At 38.7% G+C, this 26,471-nt stretch overlaps 1 protein-coding gene across 25 annotated transcripts in view; it reads right to left on the bottom strand.

Annotated features, from left to right (window-relative positions):
• The window catches only part of DLG2 (discs large MAGUK scaffold protein 2), a 981,924-nt gene that overhangs the window by 503,277 nt on the left and 452,176 nt on the right, over positions 1–26,471 (bottom strand). For all 25 annotated transcript variants that reach the window (XM_038135749.1, XM_038135838.1, XM_038135932.1 and 22 more), the window contains one exon: positions 21,685–21,846. In XM_038135749.1, the coding sequence (XP_037991677.1) occupies positions 21,685–21,846 (162 nt within the window). The remainder of the gene's footprint in view (positions 1–21,684; positions 21,847–26,471) is intronic.

Genomic DNA, 26,471 nt, shown 5'->3' with positions numbered 1-26,471 from the left:
TGTTAGGTTTATGGTTGGACTTGCTGATCTTAAAAGTCTCATCCAACCCAAATGATTCTATGGTTTCATGATTATTTTTTTAAATAAGATTTTTAACTTTGCAAACATATTATGTAATGCATATACACACAGATTCACACATATATAAATACAACTGTCAACAGGTTTTCAGCCTTCCTAAGGAAATTAGAAAGACAGAAAGTTTTGAACAGATGAAGGGATTTCTGTCTGAAAGATGGGAATCAAATTGCCACATTCATCTGAAAATTAGGAAACATTAGAAGGTATAGGCAATGTCATGTACATAACACTTGAGAATAATGCCTAAGAAGTCCCAGCTGAAACACTTTTCAGTGCTTCATAATTTCTCCAAATCATTCATATACAATAATCTTAAAAAAGACCCTTAAGTGTAATCCTCCATAGCTTTTCCATCAGGACAACCCAATTTTAAACCTTTTTTGCTTCTTATCTATACAAAATGAAAGGCAGCCAAAGAAAACGTACTACTGTGCAATAAATGCTTTTTCATCTAAAACACATCAGTACAATTCCCTTTGAAACACTATTTCATACCAGGTGCCTAATTAAAAAGGAACACTGTTTATGCAATTTTGACAATATTCCAAGTAATGAGCAATAACATGGCTTTTAGGCTGAAATCCCCATTGACTTAATCAGGACTTCTGCCAAAATATAGATATGCCCCATGACAGCCATGGATGCACACAGTTACAACAAAGTATAATATTAAATGCTTTGGGGTTTGCTGCTTTCATCACTTATTATTTGAACTTTTTTTTCCTCCCATATTTTAAAATTACTTGCTTACACTTGACAAGAGTTATATTTTGCCTGTATGATTCTTGATTTTTCCCTTACTGCCATTAATTCAAAAAGTCATGAATATCAGGAATGTATAACTATTATCATATATATGGGATTGAAAAACAAACAAACAAACAAACCCAACAAGTTATTTAGAAAGGTAAAGTCTATAAAAGATGACTCGGGCAAATAGTTTATGAATGACATTTTATAAGGTACTTGTCAGAAAATCATCTCTGCATCCTCTCTAATTAACAACAGAGTATGTTATAATTGTAAAAATAGAAGTTTTGTCATTTCCTTTGACTCTAAAATAGGAAGCCTTAATATCTACAGAGCTGTAGGTAGAACTGTTGACAGAAGACAGGACCTGAGAAAGTCTTTTAGAGCTCATCAAACCTCGTGTTTTTCCCTCATTTGCTGAGGGGTGAGTGGGGATAGCGAGGGCTGGACTGCAACCATTGTGTCTGCAGCACAGCAGAGGTTCACAGAACCATGAATTGGTAATTCCAGGATTTGGATTCCAGCTACAGTGGAGTACACCATATGTGATACCCATTAGGGACTTTTACAGTGCTTCCCCACTGCCTGAATGCACATCACCCTGACCTCAGAGCTGGCTGGCAGCACACCACACACCTCAGCTGCAAAACTTAAAGACTGAAAATTTGAGACATAAAAATTTAAAGATATATATATATATATATATATATGTATATGTATATGTATATAGATATGCAACTGCACTCCCAAATAAGTAGTTATTTGTATATGTTATAAATAATTATTTATGTGGATATTGAAGGCAAGAGACTTGTTCCACTCACCCTGAACTTGCAGAAAGACATAAATGGTACTTCTCTCCCCCTTCCAAGCCATATTATCTTCAGCCCTGGACTATGGTCCTGGAAGGACACATGCTGACTTATCCCAAAAAACCTTACAGAGGGGAACACTAAACATTTTGAAAACCAAGTTTAAACACAGCAACAAGAAAAGTGAGTCTCATGTTTTTCTTGCAGGAGGTCTCTCATGAACATTTATCAAATAACCCAAAATATTCTGCCAAGAGCACAATGGGAATGCAGTATATATATGGTAAAACTTCATATTTTGTCTAAGTCAGGCACAGATGATTCATTGCAGACCCTGAAAGAATTTCCTGTTCTAGAATTCAGAGCCCTCCATGCGGAAATTGTCTGTAGTTAAGGTGGGAATGTAACTTTTATTCTTTATCTTCATAAATCAAAAGAAAGATTCAAAACTAAAAGGACTGCAGTATATGTTCTGAGGAAGACTGTGCATATTTTGTCTCATATTCCCCATAAACTGTGCAAATAATGGATTATTCACTCAATAACAGAACAAAGACAGAAATCAGGTCAGCTAGGCCTTGAAATTTTTCATTCAATCCAGTACAGAAGTTTTTGTTTGAAAGAGAGAACATGACTTCTTTTCCTAAATTTACTTTTGGATATTTTGTTCCATTTTGGAATTCCAGTTTAAAACGATGAGTCCAAAACTATTTTGCAGCTTTTAAATAAAATGTTTTGACTTTTTTTGAAACAAATTGTACCTTAAAAATGTCAACACAAAGACTGTCATTTCTGATCTTTTTTCTTCTTTAGTCAGATGAAATTATTTGTTGACTTCCATTTGGAAGTTTTAAGGTACGACTGAAATAGCTTTTTGTGGCAAATTTGCTATTCAAAACATCACCATCTGTACTCATGCTAAACACTCCATGTTTAGATTCTTAGTTTTAGCTACCATTTCTGACAATAAATCTGCGCCTCTGATTTTATACTTTTTGCATCACAAAAATAAAGTGTTGTTGCAGCCATGTCACTTAAAACTGAGAAAAAGAAATCAGTTTCTCTCCATATTTAAACACTATAGAATTCTGTGAACATTTCAGAAAGATCACTAAATGTCTACTAATTTCATCAGTCTCCTTCTAGAACTGGCATCAAACTGTGCAGCAAAACCCACAAAAAGGTATCATCATCTTGTAAGATCAGCATTTTCGCTTGGGTACCCTTCTTGAGACTAAAGCAATAGGAAAAACTTTACTATTTACTTGGTCTTCAGCAGTAACTCAGGAGGAAGTGAAGTTGTGCATTAATTTGTGCAGTCCCTAAGGTGACACCCAAAAATTTGTCCTTCATTTACATGGGGTTTTGAAGTTTAGACTGAGCTTGAAAAAGAGATTATCAACAGCTTTTGTAAATGAAATTAGTAGAAGACCAGACTAATTTCACTAAAATATGTTTTGTTTCCCTCAATACCTGATCTCATCAATCAATGATGCAGAAAGGTAAAAGAAATGTTCCAAATGCAATTCTTTCTCCAAATGCAATGATCTATTTGTTAGAAAAATGTTAAAATTAAGAGTGTGATAAAAATAGAGCATGATAAAAATACATCATAAAGTTCACAAGTGAAGTTTCAAGTGATACACACCATATCACTTTTTTTTGTTTATGTGTCCAATGAGCATGTATCTCTGGTATAAAAGCATGCTATAAAAATAGCAGTGGAATCTTTTTACAATGTAACATTCTGGCAGTTTCAGTTGCCACAAGATCTTTGAGTCCAGGAATGAAAAATAAAACAAATAAAAGAAAGTCTTTATTATTTTGTAATAACTCACAGAGGGTTAGTTCAGCTCTTAGGAAGGAATCTCAAACATTGCAGCTGGGTTTTTTTTCTCTTTTGCAGGTTCCAGAAATTACCCTTGAGCTAGCAGATTTCTGGAGCATCCAATCTGTTCAGCCTTGAAAAGGTTATGTAGGAGAGGTTATTATGTTCTACTAAACACTGACCCGTTTTATCAGGGTGAGATCTATGGGACAGCAACAAGCATTGTGCTCTACAGCTTAACTGAGAACCTTAGTAATTTATCATTTCCTATCCATCTGCACAGTGCCATATGATCCATATGTTCTGGCTTTTTAATCTTCTATCTAAAAGGTCCTGATTTTTCATGTTTGCTCATGAATATTCCCAGATTTGAAAGAAATAGACCCATGAGCAGCAGAATAAACAAGACCTCCCCTCCTATGGTCTGAGCTGCATTGTTAAATTCTGATGGCTAATAAGGAGTTGGTTCCAACAGAAGTTTCTGCTGCAGCAAAATTTCACATTTGCTCTTTCTCTCTCACTCCCCCATCTCTTAATTATAATACTTAATCTGTATTAATTCATTTGTATTTATATCAGATGAGCTAATTGTGTATCTTTCCTCTATTGGGTTACCTCTTTTTATGGAAGTCATAGGACTTTTGCTTCAGCTACTAATCCCTTTCAGATTTGAATGAAAATTACAAAAATTAGAAGAAAATCAAAGGGGGCAAAAATTATCATCATGGCCTAACAGAGTATTTTTTTATAAGACATTTTTCTTTTCCCATTGCAAGCTGTGTTTCCTTTTCTTCTTTTTAATTTCTAAAAGCTTTATGCAACAGAGCTTCTTATGTCACGAAAATGTTTTCAGTATTTCAGCTCTTGAATCTTGCCATGCATTTGTAAAAATTCTGCTTTTCTGCTTAGTGAATTCAGTCACTTAAAGATTTGGCTATGAAGCTGTAAGTCATTCTTAGAACATTCACTCAGTTAAGTATTTATGAGTCATTTATATTTCCCTCTCCACTGTAGATATGTATATTTTACAAAATTGCATTTTATCATCTGCCTATTCTTCCAGTTCTGTTTAATTAATCTGAAATGTTATACAGCTTTATCTTCTTTCCACTGCCCAAAACAATGGTATCCCATCTGCAAACTGCCCTGTGTCTGTCTAGCTAATAATCACATTTATACTTCTATAGCACTGTCTAGGAAAGATTTCAAGATGTTCATAGACTTTCCCTGGTGCAGGCTGTCTTGGGATAACCTTAGCCATAAGCCTTCTGCCATACTGCAGGTGATCCACTCCTTTCTCTCAATTGCTGTGATCACTGGCACTCTAACCTTCCCTGGTATTTTATTTTCAGAAGTATTTTCTTTCCTTAGCATGTTAGAGGGACGGGACTTTGTGAAAGTTATTTAGTAAGTACAAATAAATTACTTGAGCCTCTTTTCCACTTACTGCTAATTTACTGACACTCTCAGAGATTCCATTAAGCTAAAAGAAATCAATTTTTCCTTTAGAGAAACTATTCCTGTTTGTTACAATTCCATTATGTTTATCTCATTAAAAGCACCTGGCACAGATTTTCTGAAGTGTGATCCCCAAGATCATCCCTAGAGTTTCTGAAAAGACAGATATATATTTCCTGTCATCCAGTTCTCTAAATGGAACAGCTGTGGCAATGCATATTTTCATTAACTACCTATCAGCCATCTAATTCTACTTAATTAATACTATTTGTAAGAGAGTAACATTTTTGTCTTCTTTTTTCTTTTGCAAATATACAATACCACCACCAGCTCATAAAAATCTTAAATAAAATTATACCAGCTACCTCTTTACCCAGATCTCTGGAAAAGAGACTGTACCAAGCAGATATAGTTCTTTGCTCCTAGGATCAGGTTTTGTCCCTGAAGCACATATACAGTTGTGGGAGCTCTGAGGAAAGTGGTTAGAACTTCTCCTGCAACTATCCCAAATCTGCAAAAGAGTGGTGGGCACAGATGTAACCTAAACATTGAGGACAACAGGGTGGTAGATTCCTACTCCTTGGCCTTAACAGCTCAGAAAAAAAATGTCACTGGAGCAGGAACGCCCAAGATCTAGCACTGCCCCTACACTAATTAGTCTTTGAGCAAAGTTAGCAATGCAAAACACCTTTGTCCAATGCCCTGACCACTTTATCCATCTTTGTTTCTCAAAAGAGTGTGGAGTTGCAGGGTAGATGCAGTACATAGAAAGGCTAAATTTGGGATGGGACTAAATGTGTTAAAACCATTATTTCCTGTCTTCTCCATCTTTTTCATTTCTCCTCAGGTGATCATTCTTGCCCCAAACTGCTGGAGATGCAGATGCCTTGGGTAGCCACTGTGCCCCTCAGTAAATTAATCTCCTCCCCACAGTCACAGAGATGTCAAAGCAGTCATTCAGACCACATGTCTTATTGGGAAAGGGGAGCTGGGAAAGACACTGCCAGCTCAAGGAAACAGGCAGTTCTGGGAGGAAAGAAAGCATTTCCAGAGTATAAGGACTTTTTACAAATCAGCATCTTGACTTTCCATAAATTGTTGCCCTGATGGTTCTTGTGTTTGCATATCAGATTATCAACTTATTTCTTCTTGGTTAGATCTTATCACAGGTTCAAATGCCACTGCAGCACCCAAGACATTGCCAGAGAACAGAATTATAGTACACCAAGATGCTCTCCACCAGCACTTTTAGAAGGTATAGAGCATAAGAGTACTAAACCCATTACCAAATAATATTACAATACTCCAATAAAATGATGGAGAATTTGTATTTGACAGTCCACTCATCACAGGTCTTCAATATCACACCCAGCAGGCTAACAGAAAGAGCTTGTGAGAAGAGAGGTGGAGGTGGGTGTCCCTAAAAACAAAGGATCCTCACAACGATGTGCCAAAACTTGTTATGTCTCAAGAGTTTTAATAAGGCATTCACCCTACCATAATTAAGAAAACTCATTTACACTAACCATTATTATGAAAATTGTGTTGAAAACCCCATCTAATTGAAAGTACAGTAATGCTCATCATCTCAGTTAAAAACATGTGTAGGAATAAATCAAGGCCATTAATTGAATAACACAGTAAGCAAATGGTGATGTGCTAGCTGGAGTGGGTTCATTTCTACATTTTGCAATCATGGCAGATTCTTACTGACCCTATTCTCAGAAGCATTTTTCTTTAACACCAAGGCTGTTTGTTTTTTTTTTCCCCAAAATGCGTACACTTGCCCATGTGTTTCTCACTCAGTGAGGTGCAAAGCATTCGTGCAGTGCTAAGGGGAAAAAGCCAATAAATGTAACAAGATAGCACTGGTCTATAATTCAGCCTTGAGATATAAAAGTAGACATAATTTGATTGTAATAGATAGATTGTTAGATATGATTTGAATATATGCAGGAATTCCTATTAAGTTTTGCTCATTTGCCTCGGTTTTAGCCTGGGCAGCTCTGTGGTATCACAATATTAAAGCTTTTCCTTGTCTATACGATGCTTAGGACAATGGGGCCCTGTACTGCTATCAGAGCCCCTGGGTAATACTATAACCTAAATTATCATCATCATCATTCAGATTGAATTAAGAGGCTTGGAAAGAATATGCATCTAGGGAGGAATCTCCAGACCAGTCTAGCTTAGATCATTACTAAGAGCCATAATGAGAAGGGCAGTGGCACATCTGCTTTGATGTATTCAGGAGCTGGAAGGGCTGCGCTAACCTGGTCAAAAATCTTGATGTAGCAAAGATAAGACAATCTGAGATTATGCTACAGCATGATGCTACAGAATGGATGAATTTCATCTTCTCCCACACCTCTCATTTTATTATCAGATGAGATTCTCAAAAGGAATTTAAAAGAGTTTGTGACTTACAGTTCTTTGAAAATCAAAGGGAGATGTATTCCTGCCTAAATTAGGCTGAAACCTACTTTTCCCAAAAGGCTGAATAGAAAAGAATCCAGCTTTTCAAGATTATATATAAACACCACCATCACCCCTGGGTTTAACAGTGTTTGGGAAAATTTTGTACTTACCCACCCACACATGATCTAACTGAAGTCTGCAGAGTGTTCACCCACAGATGGATATGACCCACTGTGTTTGTATTCAGAATGGTGGAGCAATACTAACAACCCAAAATTTCAGTCAGAGTCGTCCAGCAAAATTCATTTTGGGGCTGCTATTTTTGTTCAGTTTTTTCCCCCTGTAATCCCCAGAGGCACTGCAATGAGCAGCTCCTTTGAATATTAAATTATTGAAGTTCAGAAGAATTTAATTAGTATCTCACCTACTTACCATCTTGCAATGATGCCTCTCCTACAATTATGGTACTACATTACAAGCAATTTCAGTTTAATTGAATAACTGGAATAAAACCTGGGTTTCAATTGCCAGAATTACCTGTATTAAGATAGCTATAACTGACTTAAAAACCAGTAAATGTGAGATGATCTCTATGCATGCAGGTTTACAGCAGATTCTCTAGTATTCTGCCTTAATATTTAGCCTTAATATTACCATATTCACCCCAGTATTACCATACTGTCAAAAGAAATATGTTTAAACAACATTGCAGACATGTCAGTTTTCTGGGTATGAGCAGTTGAATAATCACAAAGTCAAATCAGTCTGCAAGGTAGCAAAATGTAGGCTCTAAAATCTTTTCAAATATTTTAACAGTTTGTGCCTCTTTCTCCCCAGCTGCACATGCCTGTGTATTTCAGCCACTGACTGCCAGACTCCTTTCTCACAGTTCCTCACATTCATATTATTTGTAAAATACGTTTTTTCACAAAGCCTTGTACTGAAAGCAAGAAAGAAAAAAAAAAATTCAGGGACAGTGAGAGCAAGAGAAAAAGAGCAATGGGACAAAACCCAAATTCTATTTTCCTCAGCCTGTTTCTCTACCCTGCTGCATTTCGTGTGGCTCCAAGCTGGCTCAGATCCCCTTTGGTTTGAGCTAATGACTTCTATGCTTCTGGCATAGAAGTCAGCTGCTGAGTCATCCTGCTTCAGCAGGATGAGAGAAGAAAGTATGACAATAAAAGGTTGGTATAAAGGTTGGTATATACTGACTTGATAAAGTCAGTATATGAAAGGTGGAAAGCCACAGATGTGTGTTTCCGATGGCTCTAACATCCAGTTGAGTACAGAGAGTTTCTAAGTCATTCTGCTCTGAAAGATAAACCTATTCAGGGAAACACAGAGCTATTCAGTTTGGAAAAGATCTCTCAGATCAAGTCCAAGCATTAGCCTTGACATCATCAGGTCCACCAGTAACCCACGTCCCTCTGTACCACAGCTACAGCTACTTGTTTTTTTAAACATTTCCAAGGATGGCAATTCCAACACTTCCCCAGACAGCCTGTTCCAATCCTTGACCACCCTTTCATTGGTAAAGTTTTTCTAATATCCAGTCATTAGGAAATACCTATCCAGCTTCTCTGTAGGCTGCACTGTAAGAAGAGTTTGATGCTGGAGTTTTCAAATGAAGAAGGTACAGCCCCTAAACAAAGGCACACACAGTCCTCCAAAGGCATAGGTGTGGAAATTCCCAGTATACAAAGTGAAAGAGAACAGGAGAAGTAAACTATGTTTATCAAATATAGAGGTTTATCTACCTCTCTAGTAGCTATAATAGACTGATGTATTGGTGCTCTATGACTTTGCTCAAGACTGCTTTTCCTCTGTTTAGAAACATCACTAGAATAGGCTGCCCAAGGAAATGGTTACAGCACCAAGTTTTGCAGAGTTCAAGACGTGCTTGGACAATGCTGTCAGGCACATGGTGTGATTCTAGGGGTTGTCCTGTGCAGGGCCAGAAGTTGGACCTGATGATGCCTGTGGGTTCCTCCCAACACAGGATAGTCTTTGATTCTGTGATAAATAATGTGATGCTTTGCCTGGTTGATTGTTGCCTTTTTTGACAGATTCAGCTTTATTATTTTTTAAATAGTCTTTGAGGTACAATTGTTCAGTAGTCCTTGTGGCCTACTTTGAACTCCAAAATAGAAACAGGATTAAAATTCCCTAAGCCCTCTCTGTAGGAGAGAGTAGGTAAACAGCATGTTCAGAAGTGGAAATCTGTCTTAGGTATTTTAACCTAAGCTAAATTTCAGACATTCCCTGACATTACAGGTATTAGTAAAGTACAGGTAGTACAGAAATGCCCTTGGGTTCACTTTACTATTCCCATTCACATCTGCCTTAAGTAGATATCAAAATCTCCAGAATACCAAAAAAAAAAGCCTTTTTTAAACAGAAGTAAAATTATGAAGATAGCAGCTAGGAAAATAACCCAGTTTCAGCAGAAATCTCTAATTCAGTTCAGATCTGCTCAATCTCTAGATTTATTGCAAAACAGTGAAAGAAATAAACTGCCCAACAGTTCCTAAAGAGGAAGCAGCAGCAATTTCAATGTGAAACCATCTGCAGGTGCAAACTGGACTTTAACACTCCCAAAGTGTAAAGTTGTTAACTTTGTGCTATTTTGGCTAATTCCCAGTAATTAATATAACTCTATATAACTCTTTATACTCTCATCACTGAAATTCTACTTCTCTGCTTGGCATTTGCTCATCCACTTGATCAAAGGCACAATTTGTGACTCAGACTTCAAAGTGAGAATTTGTTTATTTGGTGTAAAAACGCCATTACTCTTTTTAGCTTTTTCAATGTCATGTAATCAATTATAATAATTTTATTAAGTCTATTATCAGGTTTAATGATTTTTTTTTCTTGGAGAAGCAAAAACTTCAACCACTATGGGGTGATCAAATCCAATGCAGCAATTCAGGCAGATGCATAGTAAAACTATAGTGGGAGGAAGACTTTGAAAAAATCAGCTATGTACACTGTCTTTGAGAATGTGGTCATTTTCTGCAGAAAACACTTTAAAAAGTTGACTTCTAGCCCTTATCTATGTAAAAGTCTCATTCTGTTCATATTTGGAAGAAAGATGCAATTTGGTGTTCATGAGTTTGTTGGTTAAAAAATTGATCACAGTTTCTTTGGCTCATGGTTTCTGTAAGTATTAATAGAATAAAAGCTGTCCAGAGTGCTGCCATTTCAGTGGACAACTGAGATCCACTAGACTTGATAATATTCAACTGTATTTCACATTGCTTTTGTTCAGGGGGAAGAGAACCCACCTTTCAGGAGCAAGAAAAAAAAAAAAAAAGAAAAATTGTTCTTAAAGTCTATGTGTAATAAAGAAGAGACAGGCAGTGCTGTGCTCCTGCTCTCTAAAGCAGCCAAGAAGCAAAATGATCAATAAGAGTGCAGTTGTCTTGTACAGGAGGGCGTCAATCGTTACACGTTCACAAACTTGGTACAAATTTGTACTTCATGGGTGGCCTGAAGGATTAGTAAGATCTATGTGTATGTGTAGGAATGGAAATAAGAGAAATGTAAGAGAAGGAGAAATACAGGAATGGATCCTGTAGGTAAGTCAGAACAGGGGACAGGAGAAAGTAAGTCAGAAAAAGGAACAGGGATTAACTATGGAAAAAAGAAACAATGTCATGCGAAAGGAAAGACAACACTGTGAAAAATCAAGTTAGTAAACAATGCAGATCTTAAAAAAGCCACCTGAGTCATCAAGACTGCTGACTATTTTTTTGACATTATTCCCAATTACATCAGCTTCAGGAGCAATTTTAAAAGACTATTAAAAAGCAAGTAACATGATCTTCTGAAATGGATTGGAGGGAACCAAATGGCAAAAGGCATTTCCCATTTAAAAATATTTTTGAGAGAGATCTTCTCTTTTGAGAAGTCTCAATTAGCCGTTGATACCAAGATCACAGAATCACAGAACCGTAGAATGGATCGGGTTCTAATGGACATTAAAGATCATTAAGTTCCAAGTTCCCTGCCATGGGCAGGGAGATGATGTTACACAATAATAAGGTTGTGAAGATGTCACATAACAACCTAAGAAACTCTTATTTAGACTAGATTCTTGAAAAGAGTTGGAAATTTACAGCCAGTTCAGAAATATTTTTCTTTTAAATGTCAAAATTCTGCTTTTTTTCACAGATCCATAGTCCACAAAATTATATTACAGCAAGATTAAATAAGAACTATGAGAAATATGAATTTAAAAATTTAGGAAATAGCTAAAGCACTTCTTGGTCAGGCTGCCAAGATACTCTTTCATAAGGTTTGACTAAAGAGCTTCTGTTCTCTTCCTCCTGGAGGCTGCAGCCATCCAGAGCTCCTGGAACTGCAAACTTCTGCTTTCTTTTACACCTGGTACTGACAAAAGCCAGAACATTTTTGATGTGTCACATCATCAGATGTATAAACACATGTATCTTCTACTGAGTGAGTGAATTATCAGTATATTCCTTAGTGAAAAAGTATCATGAAACTTAAATGCTTCATTTAAATTGTAGAATACATTCCCAAGTGTCAGCAGTAGCTGAAGTCTGACAGAAGGGCATTTCAGCTACCGAGCTTAGGGAAACAACTGGTGTTAAACCTGTCTGACATATCTGAGAAAAATCCCTCCTGTTACAGTCTGACTAATAACACCAAGATGCTTTATTGCACTTTTCAGCAGTAGGTCACTAAACACTTTGGAAAGGTGGCAAACATCATTACAGATACTTTACATATATTCTAGTACTTCTAGACTCGGAGAAAAGAACTGGCAGAACATACAAATCCTATGTTCATAGCATCTAGTAGTTATTCCATGGATTTATTGCATATATTTCATGTATTTTAGATGGGAAAAAAAACCAAACAAACAACCCTATTTATAACAGTCCACCTCTCAGTATTTTTTATACTCTATGAGTATTTCACATGGCCAACACATCGAGGGAAAAACAACTCAGAAAATTACAGGGACATAAGGAATAACTAGTACTACACAAAGCATTAGAGAAAGACAGTGAGAGAAAAGGATTCTTGGAATTTCTTATTTACTTGATTATATGTGAGAGACATGGTTAGGAATATCTGCAATATGCCAGACTTCACACCCCCCCCAGCCCCAAAAAAACCCAAAAAAACAAAAAAAAAACCAAAAAAACAACAACCCAAAAAAAAAACCCCAAACAAAACCCAAGCAAAGAGGCTCAGGAACAAGACTATTGTTAAAAAGAAACCTGCTATTCAAAAAGAATAAAAGATAAATCAGCTAATTAATACTAATGGATAAAGCACCCAGTAGATCAAGAATACAGAAAATCTCCTGAAACAGCAATTCAGATTAACATTTGAAAAGACCTTCAATACCTAGGAGGCCCATATAAAGTAAACAGGGTCCATAGCCTGAAAATATTTTCAAATTCCTTTGAAAATTCCTGTCTTCGTTCTTCAGGCAAGTCTAACAACATATAGTGCACTAGTAGATACTGTCAGAACTTGCTCTGCCTGTGTCCATCAGAGGACAACATTTATTTTGCCAAAAAATAAAGGATTGCAATGCCTGAGGTTTACTTTAAGTTGCTGAGATTTCTCCAATTAAATCACCCACTGACAGAAGCAATTTTATTTGGTTTCTTTTTTATTCTGTCAGAAGCTAGAAAGATAACAAGATACTGTCTGCAACTACATAAATCATGTGGAAAGCCATCAATCAGAAAGCCAAGGCAAAACATCAAGCACACAAAACAATGGGTTTAGCTGTGATGACAAAAGCGAATAAAAAAGTTCTTCACTAATAATTGTTCTTCACTGTTACATTCAATTTTTGCACCATTTTAGGAATTTCTTTAGAGTAAGACAATAACTCAGAAATGAAAGACATTCCTGCCCACTTGAAAATGAGACACAAAATATTACTCAAAATGCTAATCTATAAGCTGCTTATTTTGCCTTGAAACATAATGAAATAAAATCAAAATTCAGAGCTACTTTTGCCACTTCCTTAAGAGCAGGAACAGGCACAGGCACATTTGTGAGCTTCCTTTGTCTCTTTCTAATCCGATTGCATTTTTATATTAAAAAACATAGATTACAGATACAGATGTATGATATATGCTTATCTGCTGTTACAGTAGGAGATAAGAAAAAAGCAGTACATGATTAAACATGTAACAAGTGTTGTGTCCTAATGAAGCAACCTACTGAATATTCAGTGGAATCCACTGACGGATTGACTGCAGCATGGGGCCTTGCCAGTGACTGCATACTGAAAAGGAGAGAGGGGGGGAAAAGAGGGCAAAACAAAACCAACTCCAAAACACAAAAGCTAGGAAGCTACCAGAGCAGTGATCAAAAGTATTCTTATAAGATCATTGCTATTGGGCTCAGCCACCCTGGGGATAGAAAATGCTTCATGCAGATTATCCATACTTATGAAATGCAGTCAGTGTAAGCAAAGAAAAGGATGCAAGATTAAATTTTAGATGGCTCGTTAATATATTCATGCATACATTAATATGTCCTCTATATAACCCCAATTAATTTTGTAACTGCAAGAGAAAACTTCAGACTGCTGTTCCTGACATGTAACAAAGCCTCAGCCTCTCTCAGTCATCCACAGCTTTTAAAGAGGCTCTGAAATGCAGCATCTTTGCTCAGGAAGAACAGCCTGTGCTGTGACACTGCCTCAACTCGTTGTCACACCTCAGCCACAGAAATTAAAGCAAACTCAACCTTTTTTTTTTTTCTCTATTTGAACTTCATCTCTGTTATAGGGTTCTTCCCCAGTAATAGGAATTAAGGGATCTCAGCAGCTCTGGAAAAATAAATGTGGTTTCTTGCCACAGACAGGTTATCCCCCCAAAACACCAGGAACTACATTTACACAGGAGTATCAGGCACAGTAATGCTGAAAGCTGTAGCAACCAGCTTTCTCTGTGCCAACCTGGTTCCCTGGAAGCTAGTGGTATTTACATTGCCTGGGCAGAGGACTTCCCTGCAATTGCTCAAACCTGGTCTAGTGCAATGTGTCCCTGCCTAAGGCAAGGGGTTGGAACTAGATCATCTGTAAGGTCCTTTCAACCCAAACCATTCTGTGATTCTATGTTTCAAAACAGCTACGTAGGTCTGTGGAGTGAATTACCTTGTGCTGTTTTCCAGCTCTGGGCAGCAACATCTCAAGTTTATTTACAGGTCAAATGACCCACCGCAACATCAGGAGAGTCTCGGACTTTGTTATTTTCACAGTACCCATGACCAGTGCATGACTTTGGTCTTTATACAAAGTTCACTATCAAAAAAATAGTCCTAAAGTTTGTTGAATTGTGAAATGAGACTGTTGTATCTGAAAACACAAAAACAAAATACCAAAAAAACCCTATATAATATTTTGACCTTATTTATCCAAATTGTCTTCAGAACTCAATTTTTATTGAAGTCAATGTTAATTCATGAAATAAATAGCTCTTGCCTAATTTACATTTTTAGACACAAAAAATTACTCTTTATGACAGTTTCCAGGAAGCTCAGGCTAATACATTTTTCACAGAATCATTAATCATCCAGGCTCATCCTCAGAGCCTCTTTCCCCATCTTTGTTAATTTGTCAGACAAGCACAGCAACCACTGTAGTGAGGTCTGACTCACACCTGGACAGGGAAAGCTTCAGAGGTGGGGAAAAAGCTGTTTCATTACAGACAAGAAAGGGCGAGTGACAGATCCCAGAAGCCTTCACAGGAATGACCTTCTTGCACTAAGGAGGATAAAAAGAAGAATGATGGACATTCAAGGGATACTATACACTCACCAGGAGATAGGAATTGGGAAAGAGAAACATCTGCCTTGGAGCAGAAACAAAACATCCCCCCACACTAGATACAGAGAGTCTCAAAGAATCTTCTGGTCACTTGTGGTGTGAAGGGCTCTGTATTGGGTCCAGTCCTGTTTAATACCTTTACTGATGATCTGGATGAGGGGACCAAGTGTAAATTTGCAGATGATACCAATAGAGGTGAGAGTGTTGATTTGCTGGAGGGTAGGAAGGCTCCAAAGAAGAAACTGGTCAGGCTCGATTGATGGGCTGAGACCAACAGTATGAAGTTTTATAAGGTCCTGCCCTTGGGTCACAACAATCCCAGGCAGGGTTACAGACTGGGGGAAGAATGGCTGGAATGGTTGGAAAGCTGCCCATTGGAAAAGGCCCAGCGAGTGCTGGTCAACAGCAGCTGAACATGATCCAGCATGTGCCCAGGTGGCCAAGGAGGCCAGTGACATCCTGGCTTGTCTCAGCAATGGTGTGGCCAGCAGGACCAGGGCAGTGCTTTTCCCCCTGCACTCAGCACTGGCGAGGTCTCACCTCAAATCCTGTGCTCAGTTTTGAGCCCCTCAGTAGAAGAAGGATGTTGAGGGGCTGGAGCACGTCCAGAGAAGGGCGACAGAGCTGGGGAAGGGTCTGGAGCACAAGTCTGATGAGGAGTGGCTAAGGGAGCTGGGGGTGTTTAGCCTGGAGAAAAGGAGGACCTTCTCACTCTCTACAACACCTGAAGAGAAGTGTAGCCTCTTCTCCCAGGCAACTGAACTGAACCTGAACTGTGCCACAGGAGATTCAGGCTGGATATTAGGATGAATTTCTTCATGAAAAGGTTGTTAAACATTGGAATGAACTTCCCAGCGAAGTGGTAGATTCACCATCCCTGGAGGTGTTCAGGAAATGACTGGACGTGACACATAGTGCCATGGTCTAGTTGATAAGGTCAGCTAGATCTGGCAGAGACCGGACTGGACTCGATGATCTCAGAGCCTATTCCAGCCCTATTTAGCCCATTCCAGCCTAAATGATTCTGTGATTTTATGACTCAAATAATGGGTAAGACAGGGCTTCCTGCCATTAAAAAAAAAAAAAAATTCTATGTGTTCTGGCATTGGGAGACACAGCCCTCCTTCTGTAAAGCAATTTGTACAAATGCCAATTCGTGGATAACCTTAACTTTGCAGACTGCTGAGCCCATTTTTTCCATGCGGAGATGGTTTTTCTCCTCTCTCCACTGGAAAGTCATTCCATCAATCCTGACTTTCTGCAAGCTGTCAGCAACCCAGCTGAGCTGTAGGACAACATCCTGGGACAGAAATAAAAGGAGTAATAGCCAGTGTGACCCCTTCCAGAAAATGAGGCTATCAAAGATGAGGCAACTGAAGATGATCATTACTGATCATTCTTGTTTGAAAGTAACTTAGCTTAGGATAGTTATTTACCTGGTTGTTTCCATTGATGCTTGCAGTTGAACCTGGCATTAAATTAGGAAATGGAGATAGCTGGAATAGCCCAACATTTAAAATGTTCAGAAAACCAAGGAGATGCAAGATCCTTAGAAGGATTTTTACTTTTCAGCTTATCTTAACAAAGTGGTATACTGAAAAACCAAAAATAAATCTAACATCACAATAATACTAGAAAGGTCCATTTAGGAGCCAGAATTATCGTTCATTTAATGAACACTGATTAGCTCTATTCCTGGGAGGAAGGGGAAGAGGAACATATTTAATTCAGAGACAGAACTTGTGCCTCTGATTTTCAGGTACAGTTGTTTTGAATTCAGATTTCCCAAAACACCAGGGATTCACAAGGCACTTTTTATTGAATTAATACTTTCTAAGGCATCTAAGAAAACTCTCAATTGAATATAATGAAGCTTTACAGATGCAGACTAAAGAATTCTGAGCTTACTACACCATCTCGTGTCAAAAAAGGGGAAGTGCAAGAAAATTATTTTAAATACCCTTTCCATTACACTACAGACTTTTTTCCTTTAAGAGATTATTAAAAGGCAATTCCATCACCTCCATAAGTTGAAAAGAACATTTATTATCTTAATATGGCAACTCTAACAAAGCTTCTGCAATGCTAGCATTTTCCCAAATGTTAATACATCCACTTAACTGAAAACTTCCTTTACAACTTCAGTGTTTGACATTCAAAGTTGCTTAAGCTGTTGAAAATTTTATCTTTTGCACACTAATAAGCAGATCAACCTTTATCAGGAGTTGGAAGCTTTCTAAAATTAAGCATTTTTCAGAACTAAGTTGACTGCACATGAAATGCTACAGGAAAGTAGAAAAGCAAAGTTGATGCAAAATACAATAAGATGAAAAAGGGAAAAAGACATGGAAAATAAAACAAGGTCTGGTTTGCAGCAAAACTGCTCTTGCTCATTATTATCTTCTGAAAGGGAGTAATCTGGGTAGTGCATACTAGTTTTGGGTACTTGGAAGGTAAGAAAAACATGTCTACCTTCAATTTCAGAAAATCTATTCACATTTCTAAACAATATTTATCATAATATGTATTTGTGTGTCTCAAAGAGATTTTCAGACTGTATGAGGGCCACATTTCTTATTATTCAGCACATGAAACAAGTTCAAGGGTGTTGAAGGAAATAAGTTTTTTATGTTTTGGTTTCCAAAATAACTTCCTGGGGTAATCGATACTCATGGAATCGTGGAATCATAGAATCATAGAATGGTTGGGTAGGAAGAGATCATCTTAAAGACCATCTAGTTCCATGGACCATCTGTCCCTGCCATAGGCAGGGACACCTTCCACTAGACCAGGTTCCTTAAAGCCCCATCCAGGCTGGCCTTGAATATTTCCAGGGATGGAGCATCCACAGCTTCTCTGGGCAACATGTGACAGTGTCTCACCACCCTCACAGTAAAGAATTTTTCCTAATACCCAATCTAATAATCTAATAACAATGAGCTCCACTAGTGTGTTTTTGGACTATATCAAACCATGCAATCTGAAATGTGAAATTACTGTCAAATTCTTTAAGAATTTGTATACATCAAAATTTAAGATGCATCTGTTCTATTGAAACATGGCCAATATCAGGACATTTTTAATGATGGGTGTTAATAAAAATATGGTCTGAATGCTTCTATTTTGAGTGTCAGAAAATGTTTCAAGAATCCCTGGAATGTATTACCTGGAGATGTACACAGGGGAATAGACAGGCCCATGATTTCTCTGCTTGATCTTTAACCATCCACACAACCTTCCTCTGTAATGATGGAAGCCTGTTCTCAAACTGACAAGGTGGATTACGGATGTAAACTGAGATGTTCACTGAGAACTGGGGAGCAGGGTGATGCCAGCAAGCGGTCTACATGCACAGACAAGGTGTAACACTTGGCTTCCACAGATGGCTGTGAGCACTGCTCAGTTATGAGGGCTAGAATCAGCCACCCCAAAGGGAAGTTTTATAACTGCATGATCTTTGCAGATTTCTTTCCAAATGAACAAAAATATACGGGAATAAACAACTCTTTTAGTCTGCCAAAGTCAAGTCACTTAGGAAAAGTGATGTGATTAGGATGGACATCTGGCTTGGTCTTGGGACAACATTTTGGTTCCAAAGCATCTTAACTAAATAACTTTTATGCTTAAACATTTTCTTTTTATGATATTATTTCAAAAACAAATATTGGGTAATCATCCTGTCATCAGGGCATCGCACAGCCACTAAACACAACAGACTGCTTTAAAACTTGTTGGAGAGGTGCAGCCTGGTGCTGTAGTTCCTACAGAGAAACTCAGGCAGTGAAATGCAGCCAGGCAGTGACTTAACCCCACCAAGCCAGGCAGCCAATGGGCTTGCTGACCATGGGTGAGTGGTCAGATGGACAGCCCTAATGGCACACAGGATATGATGTGATCCCTGGCTTGGTGTTAAGGAAACTTCCCCGTCTGACCATTCACAGACTCTAACAGTCACACTCCCAGCACCAGAAACTGCACCAAGTGCATTCCTCAGCACTTGGTACAAGCAGACTCATGACTTTCATGTACATGTATTTTCCCTTTGGCCCAAATGCTCTGACCTGTAACCAGAAAAGTGAGGCAGAATGAATCAAAAGCTCTTGGTGGAGTTTCCAGACAGAGTTATCCTGCTGCAACTGTCAGTGTTTTCTCACTCCTAAGAAATTACCTGACAGTATTTGGACCACAGTACTTGTTCTTCTCAGAGCAAGATTCCAGCAGTTTCACTTCTTGCAGGAGTCAATGAAATATTTAAATTGCAGGCATTATTTTCCAGTTAATCTTTAAGAATCCAGTATTTTACATTTCCCTAGGAAGGTGTGCTATGTGTTCAGAGGCAGTTTTCACCACTACTCAGTGCAGCCATGTTCACACAATACTGCTGAGAAGATGGCAGAATACTTAATGATACCAGGCTGTCGGTTGGAAAGTCTGTAATTCAAGACAATAACCCATTTTGACTAGATTTTAGAGTATTCGGAATTCTGTTTCTCAACTATGTGGAAATCACTGTGACCAAAAGCTTCTGAACAGGGATTTCAGTCAACTGAAACAGTAAAACAGTAAAAGTGCATCCAAAGCAGGTGTTTCAGATAGGAAGGGCAACACAATGCCATGAGTGCCAGCAGAAGAATTCCTCCAGCCTCCTGAGCTAATTCACTACTGAAGGTTAAAAGATGGGACATAAACAGCAGGGGAAAGGAAGCAGGAACTTCAAAGCCATTTGAAGAGACACACGGCTAAATTTAGATTAAATGGCAGGCATGAGACTATTAAGTGGCAGATATAAGACACTGTGAATCTGAAGGAAAGAAGGGAAAGGGACAGAGTCAAAGACAAAAATCCTCATGCTGAAGGGAGAACTTGCAGGAGACACTGATTTCCAGGAGGAAATACTATACAGATCCTGTTCTACCATTACTTCAGAAAACAGAAGCAGGCAACAGCTTTGTCCTGTTACAAGAGCAAATAAGACTGGGAGCTGTTTCAAGGCAATTGTGCATGTCTGGGGATACCCTTCACTGCACAACAAGCTTTTTGACATCGTTGCTACACCCTCAGCGTGGATTATATAGCCTTACTTGAAAGTCTCCAAATGTGAAGAATAATGTCTGGTTTTTGACCTTCATGAACAAGAAACACCACTGTAATCACAATACCCAAGGAGTCTTAGATGAACAGGGATGTTTCCTTTCCAGGCCAGAAATTCCTTGGTTTGTGATTTTTCCCTGATGCTAGACAGAGGCCTCATGGAGGTAATCCTTTCAAAAAATCTAAAGTGATAACCTCAGCAGAAGATGATCTATCACTGCTTGGTACTGTTGGCTTCTGCAGAAAAAGTTAGGTAAGCAACCCAGAAAATTGCTAAAACCTAAAAAGACAAACATCATACAAACTAAACACAGGTCCAACAAGAGCAGAGGACAAAGATTAATTTGCATGGTTATTCCACGAAGGCTCAATGAACACCAGCTATATTCACATCAATCTTTAATAATAAACACTTCCTTTCACTTGTAACCACTATGTAAACACTGTGCTAGGCAAGCAGTGCCCATTTCACAGGCTTTGAGCACCAGAGGGAGCAAAGCCCATCTGCCTTGTTTGCTGCTTAGATAATTGCTGGAATAAAACTATTACTCAGAACATCACCGCCTCTAATAAAGAATATTATTCTTTTTTCCCCCCTTCCCAGGCCTAGTGGAAACTAAAATAGAAAACACAACATGCTAATCACTGCATCTACCCTCCTTCCACAAGAGAAGCTCTAGGAATATTTTCCAACCACTGCATTCTTATTAAAGGACAAATGTAAATTTTCAGGAATGGATTCCTTTTTGGTTATTTTACAGGTTCACCAGAAAGAGAAACATTTTTGCCCAACAAGATATATCAGAGGACACCAGACCCACATACAGCTAAAGCTTCTCTAGTTCATAAATAGTTGCCTTAGTTAACGGAAAGATGTCTCTACAGCACTCTGAATTGCATCAAAACCCTGAGAAAACTGCAAGTGCTTGAGCAGCAAGGATATGAATAGAGGCAAATGAGCTCCCTTTTCAGACATAACTTGTGAATTTGATATAGCTTTCTGAGAGATGAAAAAACCTAGTTACATTTACAGCATTTTTTAAATTTCTGAACAGGGATCATCAGGAAGGGAAGTCTGCCATTTCAAAATCACCGTGATATTGAGGCTGAGAACCTGCATTATTCCTTTCACAATGTAGAGAAAAACAGGCTCATTTGCCAAGAATTATTTTTACTCGAGTAAAAGCCTCACTCAAAGCAGAAAGCTCACATCTCTACACAATTCTCTGTCAACTAAACTATCACCTGTTCCACTACAGTGAGCCTTAAAAACCCATCACAAGAAAATCAATCTGCAATGATAGATTTCAGAAAGCAGCTTGTCTGTTTGTACAACAAAATAGGTTTCCCAGGCATTTCATGGTACGTGTTTTCTCGTATTTGAGGATTAAAGCCATGGGTTGTATGGATCCTACCTTCAAAGGAGAAATGTGCGACTGTAAGACATATCCATGGACATTCTCTATTTGAGATAAGTTCTTCTCTGACACATGAACAAGCTCTGGGCCTCTCACTTCGTGGGTCAAACGAGGCAAAGTATGGTCATGTGGAGCATCCTCATCTTGATAACGATATTTCTAGAGGAAGAAAACATCAAGGAAGAACAAATAAGCTTTTAGAAGGTAATTCCTGTATTTTAATGTAATTGTGGAACAACAACAGAAAAAAAAGATACAGTAGACAATAATCATCGTACTTCCTAGTGTGTTCTGGAGAGAATGAGTAATTCTTTTTTTACCATTGTATCAAAGAGAGAAATGTGTGACATGTCACTGATACACAAGACTTTCCCCATCAAATAGACATTTGAGATGACACACTGATAATGAAGGAAAAGAGATGTTGATCAGCTAAGCTGTAGTGTCAGATCACGTTTCACATCCCTATGGATTAGGAATTAGAGTTCTATAGCCCTTCTCTGCAAAATACCGGAGTTATTTTCCACTTGGCAGTGAGTACTCTGATGCTGGAGAGCACACACACACTTCCACAGAGGCACAGTCCCACAGAAGATTCCCCTGAAGTAAAGTTCTATGCTTACACCCTTCTTCTTCATGGACGAGCAACATGAGGGGCTTGTCCAAGATCCCACATGAAGCTTGTAATAACAAGGAATATAACCCTTACAATTAAATTAAATTATCGGATCTGTTCTCCAGCCAAAATGCTTTGTAAAAAGGTGCCATCCCCTCAGCTGTGTCCTGAGGAGGTGGCTATTGGATAAAAGCCTAAGATTTATTTGTATGGCCATACAAGAAAAATAAGTCTGAAGTCCAGGTACAAGAATATCCCAAAGCAGACCTCTCCATGCAGCAGACTGCTCTGCTGCCCGTCCACTTCACTTTTGACCACTCAGCTATGGAGTGTTATTTCATTTACTCATCCCTCCTAAGGAAACCACCCCAGCATATTTCTGCCTTCAATCTTATGTATGGAAATATTTCAGCAATTGCCAATTATTTTCAGAGTACACATGTGACATGATTTATTCTCTTCTTTTCTGGGATATGCCTGCAGCCCTTCACATATTCACTTTTCAGATAACATAATTAATGAATATATGAAATGACTGGCACCAGCCAAATATTATTTGGGCAAGAAGCCATCAGTCTAATAGATAGTACTCCAGCCAATGTCACATTTAAGGCTTGGCACACAGATCATTTAAGCCACAAGCAATCAATTACTTTTTAATCGGGTGAGTACTCTTTCTAAAAAGACAACTACTCTGAGACATCCCCTTTTAAGTGAGTCATTTGCTAAAACATAATTAGAATAAAAAAGAGCAGAATACCAGAGTCATCTCATTAACTCAGGAATGGGGAAAATGGAAATGTCCAGTGGCTACTTCTTAAGAAGACAAGACAGCAATGACAGAAGCCATAAGAAGCTCTATCATAGAACATAGAACCATTCAAGTTCGAAAGGATCTTTAAGATCAGTGAGTCCAACCATCCAACCCAGCACTGCCAAGTCCACCACTAAACTATGTCCCCAAGTGCCACATATAAACGACTTTGAAATACCTCCAGGGATGGTGAGTCAACCCCTTCCCAGGCAGACTGTTCCAATGCTTGACAGCCCTGTCAGTGACAAAATTTTTCCTAATGTCTAATCTAAATCTCTCCTGGCACAAAGTTGAGGTTGTTTCCTCTCATCAGATGTTATTTGGCAAAGAGACTAACTCTCACCTCACTACAACCTCCTTTCAGACAGTTGTAGAGAGTGATAAGGTCCCCCTGAGCCTCTTTTTCTCCAGGCTAAAGGAGGCTCCTTTACCCCCACCTTCCCAGCCACTCGTCATCAGACTTGTGCTCCAGACCCTTCCCCAGCTCTGTTGCCCTTCTCTGGACATGCTCCAGCCCCTCAGTGTCTTTCTTGTAGTGAGGGGACCAAAACTGAGCACAGGATTTGCAGTGTGGTTTCACCATTGGTGACTACAGGGGGACAATCACTGCCCTGGTCCTGCCGAAAATATTTTGCAGATACAAAAACCTATACACATATATATACACAAGCTTCCCACTTCTCACAAGTTCCTGATCTTCTGGGTGGATGTGGGAGAAGTCAAGTCCTTCCCACTATAAGGATTGAGAGCTGCAATGCAAAACAGGACTTGGAGGTTCTTGTGGATCATAAGCTGGACATAAGGCAACAGTGAATGCCAGCCCAGAAAGCTAGCCACATCCTCGGCTGCATCAAAAGAGGAGTGGCCAGCAGGTCAAGGGAAATGGTTCTCACCCTGTATTCTGATCTTGTGGCACCCCACCTGGAGCACTGCATCCAGCTCTGGGGTCCTCAGCACAAGAAAGACATTCATTCCTCTGTACCTGTTAAAGCAGATCCAGAAGAGGGTTATGAATAGGATCAGAGGGATGGAGCACCTCTCCTATGAAGATAGGCTGAAAGAGCCTGGTTGTACAGCCTGGAGAAGAGAAGGTTTCAGGGTGAGACCTTTCAGTACTTTAAGGATGCTTATATAAAGGAGGGAGAGGGATTTTTTTATATTGGCATGTAGTGACAGGATAAGGGGGAACAGTTTTAAACTGGAAGAGGTTTAGATTACATATTAGGAAGACGTTCTTCCTCGGTGTGATGAAGCATTAGAACAGGATGAAACTCCACGGGGAGTTTATAGATGCCCCATCCTTGTAAGGGATGTTCGAGTCCAGGTTGGATGGGGCCCTAAGCAATCTCATTTAGTGGATGCCATCCCTACCCTTGCAGGGGGTTGAATCTTTAAGGTCCCTTCCAACCCAAACCATTTTATTATTCTATGATTCATTCTATATTTATATATTCCTTTATATATGATTAAATGGATTCTATATAATTCATATATGATTATATATACATACATTCACACACACTTATATCTGTGTGTAAATATATACATATATATAACATAGATGCTATTCTTTCCAGATCATTTTTGCAGTTTTACACTGCCAGAAGCAGTGTGATGTGGCCCCAAAGAGAGAACATCTCTTTGACCATCACTAAGTCCTTTCCCCACCACCGCACTGCAGTGTAGCTGTTGCATAAACAAGAGCCGAAGCCCAGAGGAAATTGATTCACCCTGAGCCCCGTGCTCCCAAAGAGAAGAGCACTTGTGTGGATCTCCAGTGATAGACTTGCTTTATGATTTGAATTGATCTATTTATCCAATAAAGTCACATTCCCAGGATAACTTCAGTAATGTCAATGTGCCATCAACTGAAAAGTTTACAGAACAGATTTTCACTCTCTATTTGCCTTTGTCTCCCTCCTATCCCAAGCCCAGCCTCTCCTTCTTCACAAAATATGAGCCTTGAGCATTTCTGGGTCAATCCTTCTATGGTTTTGCCTCATGTTCTTAGCACCAAACTCATTGATTTTCATACATCTTTCCTCCTACAGCATCTCTTCATTGAAATGCTTTCAGCTGTGAACCAAAACAGCTTGACACAGCAAAAAGCCAATGGTAAGGCTGAAAATACCAAACCAGAATTAAGACACTCCTGCAGAAATGCTTCATTCATCTCCATCATCCTGCTCTGATGGGGTCCTGCAAGTGTCCTTGAAAAAAACCCATTCCCTAGAAATCTTTCTCTAAAGACTAATTCAAATTTCTGGAGGGAAAAATCACGATTGCACGGAAATGCTACTCTTCATTTGACAAAAGAACAGGTGGATGTCTTATGATAATTAAATTACGAATCAGTGCCTGCTGCTGACAGGGTATTGTACGCTGCCAACTAGCATCAGATATTTAAAATCCTCTGTAATTACCTATAATGGGGGTGTGGAGTGTGCCGCTGTGAATTTTTAATATGAATGTGCCTTTTTATAAGAGACCATTCTCTCTGCAGTGTGAGGTTATTACAGCATCACTGCTCCTCACATCATACTGTCCAAAGGAGCATTTCCAAGGCTTGCCAGAGAGATGTCAGCTGGACAGAACTTGACTACATGAATCCAGGAGGTAATGGTCAAAAACCTTAAATTTCAACAAAGAGAGTTCTCAGATTACAATAGCCAGAGGACTGCACTGGTATGGAAATACAGATGTTTTTATGATCTACCTTTGACAGATAGACAGTGAATCAAGAAAGCTTGGAATTTGTCATTCAATTTTGGGCCAAAGGGAACTGGTATTTTTACAAAAGTTTGTTGTTTATTTTTTATTTTTGTCATTGCCATCAGTTTGCAGAAAATGCAAATAGAACATTTCAATTTATATCAGGTCAAATTGACCTAAGCTGCTGAATGTGGCTTAGCTGGAGTTGCCATTCAAAAGCACATGTCCCTGGTTCTCTACACAGCTCTTTGACTGGGCCACACTCCAATACATCACACATTCCTGCTGCTTGCAATAGGAGGACTGAAAAAGGAGGGAGCTAAATGTGTCAGAGGGGTCACAAACTCTACAACACCCTATGAAATGAGCAGCCAGTGAATCCTGATCTACAGAGCTTCCTGACCTACTAGAAAACACATTGAAATGTCGAGAGACACATAAGCAAAAAAGTGACATTGCTTTTCACTCAGCCAAAACTTCATAGTAGATACAGCTTATAGATGGAAAAAAAATACCACCACATACTATGAGATAATAACCCATTCATGAGTGAATCGCACTCCCAATCACTCTTCAAAGCCAGTGTGCTAGCCAGTGGCCACTATATTATGTTTTATCTTGGGAAACAATAGCAATACTACC

This window comes from Motacilla alba, chromosome 1 (assembly GCF_015832195.1).
Source record: "Motacilla alba alba isolate MOTALB_02 chromosome 1, Motacilla_alba_V1.0_pri, whole genome shotgun sequence".
NCBI lineage: Eukaryota > Metazoa > Chordata > Aves > Passeriformes > Motacillidae > Motacilla > Motacilla alba.
The sequence above is the reverse complement of the archived record's forward strand: the minus strand, read 5'-3'. Positions and strand labels throughout refer to the sequence as shown.